Below are 15,506 nucleotides of genomic sequence, written 5' to 3'. Positions count from 1 at the left end.
AATGCTAGGCTACTAACCCCAGTTGAAAGTGGTCTAGGAAAATGAAGTGTACTGCACAGCTTGAGAAGTTTCTAGTTCTAAAACTGTCTAACCTAATATTAGACTACAAGTCTATAAACACCAAATATCAGGTTGAAATGAAAACTCCCTAGAAAGTTCACTGGGGTGAGGAGGTAATTTTGTTTCCAATCAACAGTCAGGGCATCAGTTCCTAAAGCTTCTATGCTGAACTGTGGTCAAACATCAAAAGATACCAGCACTAGAGGCTAAAAGATGACCTGAGAAGCAAGCTACCCCCAATGAAAGGATCTAATTGACCACATCTTCAAGGAACAACTAAAGTTTTCAACCTTCTTGAAAACTGACTTTGAGTAGAAATACAAACATTATATATCGGGCAGAATTAGGTATCTAACTTCAAAATTGAGAGAAAAGAAACATCACTCATAATACGATGAGGTGCCTGCATTATAGTAACACAAGTTAAAACTGGCTCTGCAGGTATATGTAGAGCCTCAAGAGAGCTTCACAACTTCAGCAGATAATACATGGGAATATCTATAGACCTCTGAATGAATGATGTTCCTGAATTATGTTCTTGAGGAATAAATGTAAAGCAAAACCTACTAATTTTGCATTTATTCCCATTTACTCCCAAATATTAGATTTATCATCTAAAATTAATTTACTGTTCCATACACAGTTGCAATGATCCATTGAAATATTCCATCACCACACATTCTTTTAAAAATGTTGTAATTTACAGATATTGTACATAAAGACTTAATTATTCCCGAACATATCACCATATACCACAAAAACTATGACATCAATCTAAATTCCAGACCAAAACTGCACATCATTAACTTCATTGGACTATCTCCAACTGAAAATCAAGCACTGTCACAATCATTTACTGCTACACTAACATACAAGCTGTTACTCTACTTCAAAATCATCAAACTATTGGCTATTTCATATAAACTATCAAAATAGGAATATCATCAATCTAGCATAAAGCCTAAAATCATAATTCATACAAAAAACAATAGTATTACCCTACCAACAGAACTACATTCAAAGAGAACAACTTCCATGACTAACATAGCACACATTGCACTATCATTATTCTGCATCACTATAATCAAATAATAATACTGTAAACCTATTCTCCATCATGCAAAAAAAAAAAATCTCAACTTACTACAGAGATGAAGATAACTACTGGAGTAAGAAAATGTACACCAAAAATATCATCTCCAATGCTCCATTTGTGAACAGCATAAAAGAAGTCAATTCCCTGAAGTATCAATAAAATTGTGGATCCAACCTGTAAAAGATATATGACATAAGTGAAATATACACGAATATAACATTTTTTTTTATTTTTTTTTTTTTTTTTTTTTTTTTTTTTTTTTTTTTTTTTTATACTTTGTCGCTGTCTCCCGCGTTTGCGAGGTAGCGCAAGGAAACAGACGAAAGAAATGGCCCAACCCCCCCCCCCATACACATGTACATACACACGTCCACACACGCAAATATACATACCTACACAGCTTTCCATGGTTTACCCCAGACGCTTCACATGCCTTGCTTCAATCCACTGACAGCACGTCAACCCCTGTATACCACATGACTCCAATTCACTCTATTTCTTGCCCTCCTTTCACCCTCCTGCATGTTCAGGCCCCGATCACACAAAATCTTTTTCACTCCATCTTTCCACCTCCAATTTGGTCTCCCTCTTCTCCTCGTTCCCTCCACCTCCGACACATATATCCTCTTGGTCAATCTCTCCTCACTCATTCTCTCCATGTGCCCAAACCATTTCAAAACACCCTCTTCTGCTCTCTCAACCACGCTCTTTTTATTTCCACACATCTCTCTTACCCTTACGTTACTTACTCGATCAAACCACCTCACACCACACATTGTCCTCAAACATCTCATTTCCAGCACATCCATCCTCCTGCGCACATCTCTATCCATAGCCCACGCCTCGCAACCATACAGCATTGTTGGAACCACTATTCCCTCAAACATACCCATTTTTGCTTTCCGAGATAATGTTCTCGACTTCCACACATTTTTCAAGGCTCCCAAAATTTTCGCCCCCTCCCCCACCCTATGATCCACTTCCGCTTCCATGGTTCCATCCGCTGACAGATCCACTCCCAGATATCTAAAACACTTCACTTCCTCCAGTTTTTCTCCATTCAAACTCACCTCCCAATTGACTTGACCCTCACCCCTACTGTACCTAATAACCTTGCTCTTATTCACATTTACTCTCAACTTTCTTCTTCCACACACTTTACCAAACTCAGTCACCAGCTTCTGCAGTTTCTCACATGAATCAGCCACCAGCGCTGTATCATCAGCGAACAACAATTGACTCACTTCCCAAGCTCTCTCATCCCCAACAGACTTCATACTTGCCCCTCTTTCCAGGACTCTTGCATTTACCTCCTTTACAACCCCATCCATAAACAAATTAAACAACCATGGAGACATCACACACCCCTGCCGCAAACCTACATTCACTGAGAACCAATCACTTTCCTCTCTTCCTACACGTACACATGCCTTACATCCTCGATAAAAACTTTTCACTGCTTCTAACAACTTGCCTCCCACACCATATATTCTTAATACCTTCCACAGAGCATCTCTATCAACTCTATCATATGCCTTCTCCAGATCCATAAATGCTACATACAAATCCATTTGCTTTTTTATTTATCTTATTTATTTTGCTTTGTCGCTGTCTCCCACGTTAGCGAGGTAGCACAAAGAAACAGACGAAAGAATGGCCCAACCCACCCACATACACATGTATATACATACACGTCCACACACGCACATATACATACCTATACATTTCAACGTATACACACACATATATACACACACAGACATATACATATATACACATGTACATAATTCATACTGTCTGCCTTTATTCATTCCCATCCCAACCTCGCCACACATGAACTAACAACCCCCTCCCCCCTCATGTGTGCGAGGTAGTGCTAGGAAAAGACAACAAAGGCCCCATTCGTTCACATTCAGTCTCTAGCTGTCATGTAATAATGCACCGAAACCATAGCTCCCTTTCCACATCCAGGCCCCACAGAACTTTCCATGGTTTACCCCAGACCCTTCACATGCCCTGGTTCAATCCAGTGACAGCACATCGACCCCGGTATACCACATCATTCCAATTCACTCTATTCCTTGCACGCCTCTCACCCTCCTGCATGTTCAGGCTCCGATCACTCAAAATCTTTTTCACTCTATCTTTCCACCTCTAATTTGGTCTCCCACTTCTCCTCGTTCCCTCCACCTCTGACACATATATCCTCTTGGTCAATCTTTCCTCACTCATTCTCTCTATGTGACCAAACCACTTCAAAACACCCTCTTCTGCTCTCTCAACCACACACTTTTTATTACCACACACCTCTCTTACCCAATCATTACATACTCGTTCAAACCACCTCACACCACATATTGTCCTCAAGCATCTCATTTCCAGCACATCCACCCTCCTGCGCACAACATAACATATCTATTCATAATTCTTACAAAAAGATACCAAAATATCTAAGTTCCTTTATTTCAACACTGAATAACTGTAAATCTAAAGTATTTCACTCTTTAACACAATGATATTTTTTTTTATCTTTTTATTATACTTAGTCGCTGTCTCCCACATTAGCAAGGTAGCACAAGGAAACAGACGAAAGAATGGCCCAACCCACCCACATACACATGTATGTACATAAACACAATGAATGTAAGGTAAATATTCATATAAATCTAAATAAATTCATGCTATTGTCCAAAATGATTGTTTCTTCATAGTAATCTTACCTACTTCATTAATCAACTGAATAATTATAAAGTCCCAGGACTCTTTATATGGGTCTATGCTATAATCAGTAGCAGGGAAATGATGGTCTTCTTCAACAAGACTGTATTCCTCTTTATCCACTAACAGTGATAGAACCATGTCAAAGGTGACTTCTTACTCATGCACCCTGAGTCTGGTTACATTCATTCTTACCATATGAATCATTTACCATTCTTTCAGCAATCCAGTATTAGAAAAAAAAAAGCTTTACTACACAAATGCAACAGATATTTACTGTCTCAGGCTTCATTACACATCCAAGTACACTGGAATACCTATAAACTGCTAGGGAACCATAAAACTATATCTAATGTACACATAAACAGTCTTGCTCTTCTGTTTGTGGAGTTTGTAAACTGCAAGAAAAAATAGTTATTCTGCACTTTTTTGGCTGAAAAAATATAGAAAAACTTAAACTTAGCTAAATATAATATTATGTTTTGGCTAACTTCAAAAGACATTTAACAACTTAAAGTATATAAATACATATTCTATTTACAATAAAAATCACTGTCTAAAACTTCTCTAATACTTTTTCACCTTCCATTGTCATTATATAATTGATATCTGCATCTAAGGCTCTTACGTTTTCGCCTTTCTATTACTAAATGTTCCACAGTAAAACAAACAAACTTCTTTTTACACCATTCTGTTCACAGCTGTTTCATTATAACACTGTATTTTAGTTTTTTTTTGGGGGGAAGGGGGAATCCATCAGGTGGTTTATAAGTCCTGCCTAAATCATGCAACACACAGAGGTCTCTTCTTTAATTTAAGCTGTGTACTCAGCCTATGGGAGGAGTGAGTGTTAATCAGCACTAAGCCAATAAGTGCCTCAGGTCATTAGTTTTGAGCATTCTGACGGCCATTTTTATTGCACCATGGTTCAGTGCCTCAGGTCATTAGTTATGAGCATTTTGACAGCCATATTTATTGTACCATGATCTATCTATCACATTTTTCTTACATTTGTATACACAAGAGGCCTAAAACATCTGCATACAGACTTGTCAATGTTAGGTGTAGATAATGTGGGTTAGCATTCACGGAAAAGCAACAGTCTGCATGTGAAATGCAGGTAATAAGGCATCCAAAACATGGTTATCTTAAGGTGATCCGACCAACCGCACTGGTGAGTATTTCTCTTTACATCAAACTCATTAGAAACATTACTAATATTCATAAATTAATTCAAAACATTTATCACATGCACAATCATCATTTGCATGATTACAAGCATCCTGATGAAGCTCTTATATATCATTTACTGGCGAGCAATGGTGCTGCTGGTGCATATATCCATTAGAGCCAAGTTATAACTGCCCAATCTAGTGTCTTATGTGGTCACAGCTCTTCAACAAGGAATGCATCTCCAACACTCATGGAGGTCTGTCTGTACTGTAGTTGTACCTGTCAAATATTGGGAAATGTCCCTTCTCCATTAACCATAAAATTACAAAGCCTCTAAAATTTAGGGATCCTTAGGTACCTGGGAGTGGATATGGCAGTAGACAGAACCACAGGGGCTGAAGGGAGAGGGAAATAAAGTCCTTGGTGCACTGAGAAGTGTGTGATGGAGAGCTAAGTGTCTCTTAGGGCAGAGATGGGTATATCTGAAAGTATAGTAGTCCCAAGAGTGTTGTATGGATGTGAATATCAGGTCCAAAATGAGAATATAAAAAGACCAATGTCCTGGAAATAAAATTCCTGTGGACAGTAAGTAGTGTAAGGTGGATTGATCATGTATGGAATGACAGCAGTAATTTGACCATGGCAAAACCTAATTCACATAACCAGAAAAGTTCCAACTGCAAAAGTATCTAAACTAATTCCTAAATTTTCACATTCATTTTTCATAACTCCTGCCTTTACAGTGGTAATAAAAATACACTGCTCCAGTCTTTTGCTCACCTTAACATCATCCCTTAACATAAAAGTATAAATGTAATGACATACTGAATCATCATTATTCAGCATCTTAATATCAGGTCTACTTCAATATGTTTACCACATTGCATTTTTCATTCATTAACTAAATCAACATATTCCACTCTGTCTTTCCAAACATCCCAAATGCTCTAACATGAACATGGCCAGATGTGGATATGATCATACTAACACATTAAAAAACAGAATAATAATAACAATACTAATACCTGCAGTAATAACAAAAATTAAAAAGTATACAAAATCATGAGAAAAAGAGCCTATTGAAAAGGCAAAAGTTAAAGTAAGTACTTCACTCACAAGTTTGCATATGTTCAGCCAGGTCCATGGCACCAGTCTATCCAAACTGCTAAGGACATAGTGGGTCTCTAATGGAGCAAAGAACCAGAGAAACCCACAAGGCACCCACACCAGCACAGTACGTTCAAAACATGATGTGAAAACAGGGGCTTCAGAGTTCCAAGTGATGTTAATATCCTGCAAAAAAGAAATTTTATTGCATGGATAAAATCCTGTCAGGAAGAAGTGCTTATGCTATAACTAGTTTTTAAAAATGCTTCAGTGTCAAACTTCTTTGTAACAACAAAATTCTCCATTTAAAAAACCATGACAAAGTCATTCTGCGTACAGTAAAATCTCCATAATTTTGAAATAGAATGCTACACATCAGAAGATATGATTAAAGGTGGTAGTCATGCTTCCACTGTTTAAATCTGTTCCCCAAGAGATTACACAAACCATGGGTTTCCTGTACTCTTCAAAATACTGAGTTGTATGGTATTTCATTCTGGGGATAGGATAGAAAGAATAATTTCCACATATTCCCTATATGTCAAAGGTGATTAAGAGGGGCAGGAGTTGGGGCTGGAAATCCATCACTTCAAGTATTTCAATTACTAAAAGTTGGAACAGAGGAAGCAGCCAAGTGAGGAGTGTCCATCTTCCTTGAAGGCTTAGTCTAGGGTGTCTGAATATGTGAGGATGTAACCAAGATGAGAAGAAAGAAAGTTGCCATGTTTGAGGAGAGAACTTGGATGTTACGGCTCTATGTGGGAATGCATATAAGTGTACAGAATTGAGCCCCAGACTGACGTGGGTAAAGATGATGATGAATTACAAGAGGTGGATGATCATCAGTGCTTATGCACCTGGAAGATGGAGGAGTGAGGAAAAGAGACAAGTGTTTCAAGAGCAGATGAGTGAGTGTGTCAGAAATTTTATGTAATGGATTGGGTACTAGTGATGGGTCACTCAAGGGTGAGAGTGGGTAATATGGCAATTGAGGGTATAACTAAAGGGTATGAGGTAACCAGTGATGTGACTGAAAATGAATATCTCATGTAGTTTAGTGGTGAAAAAGATCCGGTGACTGGAAACATCCAGTTTACAAAGGACATACTTAATTATACATGAGCGACTGAGACATAGTTAGTGGGTATTACTGGATAATGTGCAAGCTGACAGGCATGCAAATGAGAGACTTGGATGTAAATGATCAGATAGGCACAACTGGTGGAATGTCTGATAATCATTTTGGGGATGCCAGAGTGAAGAACTAAGGAGACTTTAAGAAAGGAAATGAAATGGGTGGGAAGAGGGTGGTGAAAGTGAGTGAGTTTGCAAAAGTGGCTTGTGTGAAAAGGTCCCAGGAAGACTGCATGTAGAATAGCAAAAGGGTAGTAAATGAAGTTAGGGAAATGGGTAAGGAATGGGGGGTATTTACAGAAGCTATGCCAATAAGTGCAGAAGAAGCATGTGGTACATGGAAAGGGATCGGGCAAGTAAGAAAGGGTAGTGAGAGGTAGGATGATGAAGTTAAGATGCTGGTGAAAGAGAAAAGAGGCATATGGGCATTACTTGCATGACAGGAGTGAAAGTGATTAGGAGATGTACAATACAAACCAGTATGAGGTCATGAGGAAGATGCAGAAAAATATTCTTACAGAACCAAAAAAAATCTAAATTCAATCTGCACTGCTCCACTACTGCAGTAAGTGCTAAAGGTTACCTGGCTAGCCTAGAATGACATACCATCAAATGCCATAGGGTCCTAAATCAAGAATAAGATTTGTGCTACGAAACACAAACATAAGATATGGAACAAATCTGACATCTCTGATGTCTAAAGGCAAAGATCACATGGTTAAAAAGTAGCAAGTAGACAAAAACAACAATAATCATGTCCACAAAGCAGATGTGTGAGGATGAGAGCAATAAGGATTGCCACCTACTTCCTACCATGAAATAAGCAAAATATGGGAATAAGATTCTTATACTTCCTCCCATGAATTCAGCAAAAAGTTGGGAAAAGATTCCTAAAGAAATGTTGACATTTTTTTCAGAAAAGCAAAGCTTTCATTTCTATCTATGGGATGGGAACAGAAAATATTGATTTGTACAACAGTGCTGAGTTTACAGTACTGCCACTATACAGAACAGACACCTGGGCAACAAAAGGAAAATAAACTTTAATCCTTTGGGTGTAATCGTTGCCAATGACTGACAAAAGCAGGCTGATAAGGATTAAGCCTAATGGTTGTCTGTAGTTTGCTTACATCAACAAATGTTTCCCCATACTCCAGCAAAATTTAATTTTACCTGACGTGCAGTGAAAACTAGAACACAGTAAGTGCCGACATCTCCAGATACACACAGTAGACAATATAGATAAACTGCACTCAGCTGCATTCTATGCAATCCATTTATCATATTGGTACGTTATGGACATCCTTACACCAAATGTTCTGTGACTATCTATTGCATACAATTCTGCTCTAGTAAACAGATATGGTGAAAAACTTGTACAGTTATGAGGTGGAAAAGGACTAAAGATTGGGAATGCCTGGTTTAAAAAGAGGGGTATACGTGAAGGGGACATAGGAACATAGTGAGCAATACTGGATTACGTAATAATTGGTAAGTGTACAAAAGACTCTTGGACGTGAAAGGGATGAGAACGGCAAGTGGCAGGATGTCTAATAATGTCTAATCATTACCTAGTGGATGCAAGGGTGAAGATTTGTAGAGGTTTGTGGAAGAGAGGAAAAGATTTGGGTGAAAAGAGTGGCAAAAGTATGTGAACTTGGAAAAGAGATGTGTGAAGAAACTGAGCGTATGCTCGTAAAAGGTGAGAGCAACTGAAGCTAAAGGAGAGGATATGGAAATTTCTATATTCTGTTTTTATAAAAGTAGATATCAGGAATATCATTAGTTTTAACTAGCAACATGATCTTGCAATATTAATCCCATTCTTTTAAGCTAACTTGCCATGAGCCTACACATACAATTGTAAACTTAACTAACTACTTCTTCACAGTCAAAATACAATAAAAATATAAAGGGCCTTATCATACTACACTAATTTGGTCTTACATGTGTGTGTCATATTGTTTTGTATGCACTGTCTTGAAGACCAACAGTGTATTCTCATCATCAAAGTGAAACATGAAATGATGTCATAAAACAACGGAAATAATGTTTGAAACATAATAATGCTGACAACACACACACACACACACACACACACGGTCCACATTTACATTATGACACCTTCAGCCGTAAAAGTAATAAAAAGAGAACACTGTGTGTAGACTGTAAGTTCAGCATATCAGAAAGAAGGCACAACTAAGTTCTGATTACATCTGATATGTGGTAAAAGCTAATTGTCAATGTGAATATCAATGGGAGGAAAGTTTGAGACCCATATAACATATGTCAAAATAACTGAGTGATTTTCTGAAATTGTGTATGGACCCAAATATCTTGTCAAAATGCATGATCATTAATCATTAATGAACTATGACAAGAAACATATGAAGTGAAACAACTGTGTTGATGAGTGAAGAATGAAGGGTAAATATATTAAGATATGCAACACAAATGATGCAATTAGTAACAGCAGAATTTAAAGTGACATATGAATGCAAATTCGTTTCAATTGAAACAATGGCCATAGAAATCAAATGATATTTTAAATCACTGGATTAGTAAAGTAAGGGAATTAAGGATGAATAATTTAATACAATTATGAGTGAAAGAGATTTCTGTGGTAGCCAAGAAAAAATGTTGGATAAGTGTGCTTGCGTGGCGTGAAGGGGGTGGCAGCATACACAACATATACCACAAACCGATGCCTGAACCTCATGTTTGCTTCCTTGACAGACGTCTAAAAGATAAATGGAATTAGCTGACCTTTAAGCGGCATCATGGGATTCCTGGCTTTTACTAAGGCAGTGTTATGCAATTCATAGAGGTTGCACGTACGGGATGGCACTCTAGCTGGGAGGCTAAGGATACGCGATTTCTTATTATACTTTCAGGGTGCAATATTATACGTGCAATTATCGGCCGTATCGACCCCAGGTGGATACCTAACACTATCCACTGTGGAATGAGGTCCTCTCCTAGTATACTAATGTGACACTAAATTTTGTTATTTTCATAGTAAACAACTAAGGTTTTCCTGACCATCGTCAATTCCAGACGTTATCACTCGTCATCTCATGATACCAGAGTTATGTGCGATATACTGAAGATGCTTACACAAGATCAAAGATTTAAAATGAGCACTCCCCAGGTAAAAAGCAAGTGTCTGTGGATGATACAAGCATTACTGTAATGTATTCTGAGGGTGACATAAAACGAGATTCTGTTAAACACACACTGTCAGCCTTTAAAACTAATAGTCCAACACACCGCTATCTTGTAACAAAAGATGCGAATTACAACTTACATGTACTTCATTACCTGCTCCATTCACTCGAAACACCCCTTGAAATTACAAAAAAATAACCTGTATGATAGCTTTAACTGAGAAAAACGGAACAAACCCAGAATGGAGAGCCACAAAAGTTCTCTAAAACACCACTGGTGTCCATCGTCCCGGCACTAAAGGTGGTCGCTTTGACAGAGGTCCAGGGTCCCACATCCACGACCTCCGAGACTTGTATGTATACTTGACACATAGCACTTTCTTACTTAAGTTTAATAATTTTCGTTCAATTTTTTGGATATTAAGTACGATTTTATATAATAAGCCTAACTTAATATGATACATCTGATGTATTCATAGAATCTATGCTGAAAAATAAAATGCTCGATAAAAGGATGAAATATAATAAACATTTCCTGGCACCTAGCCCACCAACAGACGACACACCTGAGGTCCTTGGCTACCATGATGTAACTCATCCAACAAAATTCTGACAAAACCTGGTGTAAGCAATGGCTCCATGCGTATTATATATATATGGTACAATCTTGTTCATGCCACATGTAACTGCATATGTTACACGCTTCAAGGGAGTAAAGGGTATTCAAATGTTAGGTTGGGGGAACGATTTGTAAACATGCTCGAGTGAGGGAAAATGCAACCTTCCAGTCGCGTGGAAACAATATTGATAATCATAAATTCTTATCATTTAATGAAACCTCAATGTAAATACTTACATACCTGGATGACTATCTAGGATTTTTTTTCCAGTGAAACAAATAATGAATACGATCCAGATATTACATAATGCCCTGTGTACAGAATAACAAATCAAAGAGATTACATTTTGAAAAAAAAACTAGGACCATGAAAGCTCTCCTGTTCCGCCTGCTGGAGAAAACATTCATTGAAAGAAGGAAAATGATAGGCGATAGGAGAGAGCCCTGAGGAATATCTTTTCTCCTACTGTTCCACTCACAAAGAGCGTGTCTCAATCAGCGTGGAAAGCTTGCAGGTCTTTTCCTCAAAGAACTGTGTAGGACCAGCCATATTAATAAAGTGCATATATATATATATATATATATATATATATATATATATATATATATAAACACATATATGCAAGTATGCAGTCTGTTGTGGATGAGAGAGCTTTGGAAGTGAGTCAGTTGTTCGCTAATGATACATCGTGGTGGCTGATTCATATGAGAAACTGCGGAGGCCGGTGACTGAGTTTGGTAAAGTGTGTGAAAGAAGAAAGTTGAGAGTAAATGTGAATAAGAGCAAGGTTATTAGGTACAATAGGGTTGAGGGTCAAGTCAATTGGGAGGTAAGTTTGAATGGAGAAAACTGGAGGAAGTGAAGTGTTTTAGATATCTGGGAGTGGATTTGGCAGCGGATGGAACCATGGAAATGAAAGTGAATCATAGGGTGGGGGAGGGGTCGAGAATTCTGGGAGCCTTGAAGAATGTGTGGAAGTCGAGAACATTATCTCGGAAAGCAAAACTGGGTATGTTTGAAGGAATAGTGGTTCCAACAATGCTATATGGTTGCGAGGCGTGGGCTATGGATAAAGTTTTGCGGAGGAGGGTGGATGTGCTGGAAATGAGATGTTTGAGGACAGTATATGGTGTGAGGTGGTTTGATCGAGTAAGTAATAATAGGGAAAGAGAGCTGTGTGGTAATAAAAAGAGTGTCGTTGAGAGAGCAGAAGAGGGTGTTTTGAAATGGTTTGGTCACATGGAGAGAATGAGTGAGGAAAGATTGACCAAGAGGATATATTGTGTCAGAGGTGGAGGGAATGAGAAGTGGGAGACTAAATTGGAGGTGGAAAGATGGTGTGAAAAAGATTTTGAGTGATTGGGGCTTGAACATGCAGGAGGGTGAAAGGCGTGCAAGGAATAGAATGAATTGGAACGATGTGGCACACCGGGGTCGACGCGCTGTCAATGGATTGAACCAGGGCATGTGAAGCGTCTGGGGTAAACCACAGAAAGTTCTGTGGGGCCTGGATGTGGAAAGGGAGCTGTGGTTTCGGTGCATTATTACATGACAGCTAGAGACTGAGTGTGAACGAATGTGGCCTTTGTTGTCTTTTCCTAGCGCTACCTCGCACACATGACGGGGGAGGGGGTTGTTATTTCATGTGTGGCGAGGTGGCGATGGAATGAATAAAGGCAGACAGTATGAATTATGTACATGTGTATATATGTATATGTCTCTCTCTCTCTCTCTCTCTCTCTCTCTCTCTCTCTCTCTCTCTCTCTCTCTCTCTCTCTCTCTCTCTCTATATATATATATATATATATATATATATATATATATATATATATATATATATATATATATATAATCCCTGGGGATAGGGGATTAAGAATACTTCCCACATATTCCCTGCGTGTCGTAGAAGGCGACTAAAAGGGGAGGGAGCGGGGGGCTGGAAATCCTCCCCTCTCGGTTTTTTTTTTTTTTTCAATTTTCCAAAAGAAGGAACAGAGAATTGGGCCAGGTGAGGGTATTCCCTCAAAGGCCCAGTCCTCTGTTCTTAACGCTACCTCGCTAATGCGGGAAATGGCGAATAGTTTGAAAAAAAAAAAAAAAAAAAAAAAAAAAATATATATATATATATATATATATATATATATATATATATATATATATATATATATATATATATATACGTTGAGATGTATAGGTATGTATATTTGCGTGTGTGGACGTGTATGTATATACATGTGTATGTGGGTGGGTTGGGCCAATCTTTCGTCTGTTTCCTTGCGCTACCTCGCTAACGCGGGAGACAGCGACAAAGCAAAATGAATGAATAGATAAATAAATATATATATATATATATATATATATATATATATATATATATATATATATATATATATATATATATATATATATATTCGCCTTATCCCGCGTTAGCGAGGTGGCGTTAAGAACTGAAGAATGAGCCTTAGAGGGTATATCCTTAATTGGCCCACCTCTCCGTTCCTTCTTTTGGAAAATTATAAACGGGAAAGGAGGATTTCCAGCCCCCTGCTCCCTCCCCTTTTAGTCGCCTTCTACGACACGCAGGAATACGTGGGAAGTATTCTTTCTCCCCTATCTCAAAGGATAATATATATATATATATATATATATATATATATATATATATATATATATATATATATATATATATATATATCTTTTTTTTTTTTGCTTTGTCGCTGTCTCCCGCGTTTGCGAGGTAGCGCAAGGAAACAGACGAAAGAAATGGCCAAACCCACCCCCATACACATGTATATACACACGCGTCCACACACGCAAATATACATACCTATACATCTCAATGTACACATATATATACACACACAGACACATACATATATACCCATACACACAATTCACACTGTCTGCCTTTATTCATTCCCATCGCCACTTCGCCACACATGGAATACCATCCCCCTCCCCCCTCATGTGTGCGGGGTAGCGCTAGGAAAAGACAACAAAGGCCTCATTCGTTCACACTCAGTCTCTAGCTGTCATGCAATAATGCCCGAAACCACAGCTCCCTTTCCACATCCAGGCCCCACACAGCTTTCCATGGTTTACCCCAGACGCTTCACATGCCCTGATTCAATCCACTGACAGCACGTCAACCCCGGTATATCACATCGATCCAATTCACTCTATTCCTTGCACGCTTTTCACCCTCCTGCATGTTCAGGCCCCGATCACTCAAAATCTTTTTCACTCCGTCTTTCCACCTCCAATTTGGTCTCCCACTTCTCCTTGTTCCCTCCACCTCCGACACATATATCCTCTTGGTCAATCTTTCCTCACTCATTCTCTCCATGTGCCCAAACCATTTCAAAACACCCTCTTCTGCTCTCTCAACCACGCTCTTTTTATTTCCACACATCTCTCTTACCCTTACATTACTTACTCGATCAAACCACCTCACACCACACATTGTCCTCAAACATCTCATTTCCAGCACATCCACCCTCCTGCGCACAACTCTATCCATAGCCCACGCCTCGCAACCATACAACATTGTTGGAACCACTATTCCTTCAAACATACCCAGTTTTGCTTTCCGAGATAATGTTCTCGACTTCCACACATTCTTCAAGGCTCCCAGGATTTTCGCCCCCTTCCCCACCCTATGATTCACTTCCGCTTCCATGGTTCCATCCGCTGCCAGATCCACTCCCAGATATCTAAAACACTTTACTTCCTCCAGTTTTTCTCCATTCAAACTTACCTCCCAATTGACTTGACCCTCAACCCTACTGTACTTAATAACCTTGCTCTTATTCATATTTACTCTTAACTTTCTTCTTTCACACACTTTACCAAACTCAGTCACCAGCTTCTGCAGTTTCTCACATGAATCAGCCACCAGCGTTGTATCATCAGCGAACAACAACTGACTCACTTCCCAAGCTCTCTCATCCACAACAGACTTCGTACTTGCCCCTCTTTCCAAAACTCTTGCATTCACCTCCCTAACAACCCCATCCATAAACAAATTAAACAACCATGGAGACATCACACACCCCTGCCGCAAACCTACATTCACTGAGAACCAATCACTTTCCTCTCTTCCTACACGTACACATGCCTTACATCCTCGATAAAAACTTTTCACTGCTTCTAACAACTTGCCTCCCACACCATATATTCTTAATACCTTCCACAGAGCATCTCTATCAACTCTATCATATGCCTTCTCCAGATCCATAAATGCTATATATATATATATATATATATATATATATATATATATATATATATATATATATATATATATATATATATCCCTGGGGATGGGGGACTAAGAATACTTCCCACGTATTCCCTGCGTGTCGTAGAAGGCGACTAAAAGGGGAGGAAGCGGGTGGCTGGAAATCCTCCCCCTCTCGTTTTTTTTTTTAT

The 15,506-nt window shown here is 38.7% G+C and overlaps 1 protein-coding gene across 4 annotated transcripts in view; it reads right to left on the bottom strand.

Moving 5' to 3' along the window:
- The window catches only part of LOC139761808 (multidrug resistance-associated protein 1-like), a 134,959-nt gene extending 124,173 nt beyond the window's left edge, over positions 1-10,786 (bottom strand). For 3 of the 4 annotated variants that reach the window (XM_071686294.1, XM_071686295.1, XM_071686296.1), the window contains exons 1-3: positions 10,693-10,786; positions 6,164-6,340; positions 1,205-1,330 (exon numbers count right to left, since the gene is read on the bottom strand). In XM_071686294.1, coding sequence (XP_071542395.1) covers positions 1,205-1,330; positions 6,164-6,340; positions 10,693-10,740 — 351 coding nt within the window. In that variant the 5' untranslated portion in view covers positions 10,741-10,786. Of the gene's footprint in view, positions 1-1,204; positions 1,331-6,163; positions 6,341-10,595 lie in introns of all 4 variants that reach the window. The other variant, XM_071686297.1, reaches the window with a different exon arrangement.
- Between the last annotated feature and the right edge of the window lie 4,720 nt (positions 10,787-15,506).

Source organism: Panulirus ornatus, chromosome 42 (assembly GCF_036320965.1).
Source record: "Panulirus ornatus isolate Po-2019 chromosome 42, ASM3632096v1, whole genome shotgun sequence".
NCBI classification, from domain to species: Eukaryota; Metazoa; Arthropoda; class Malacostraca; order Decapoda; family Palinuridae; genus Panulirus; species Panulirus ornatus.
Note: the sequence above shows the minus strand (reverse complement) of the source record. Positions and strands in the feature narration are given on the sequence as shown.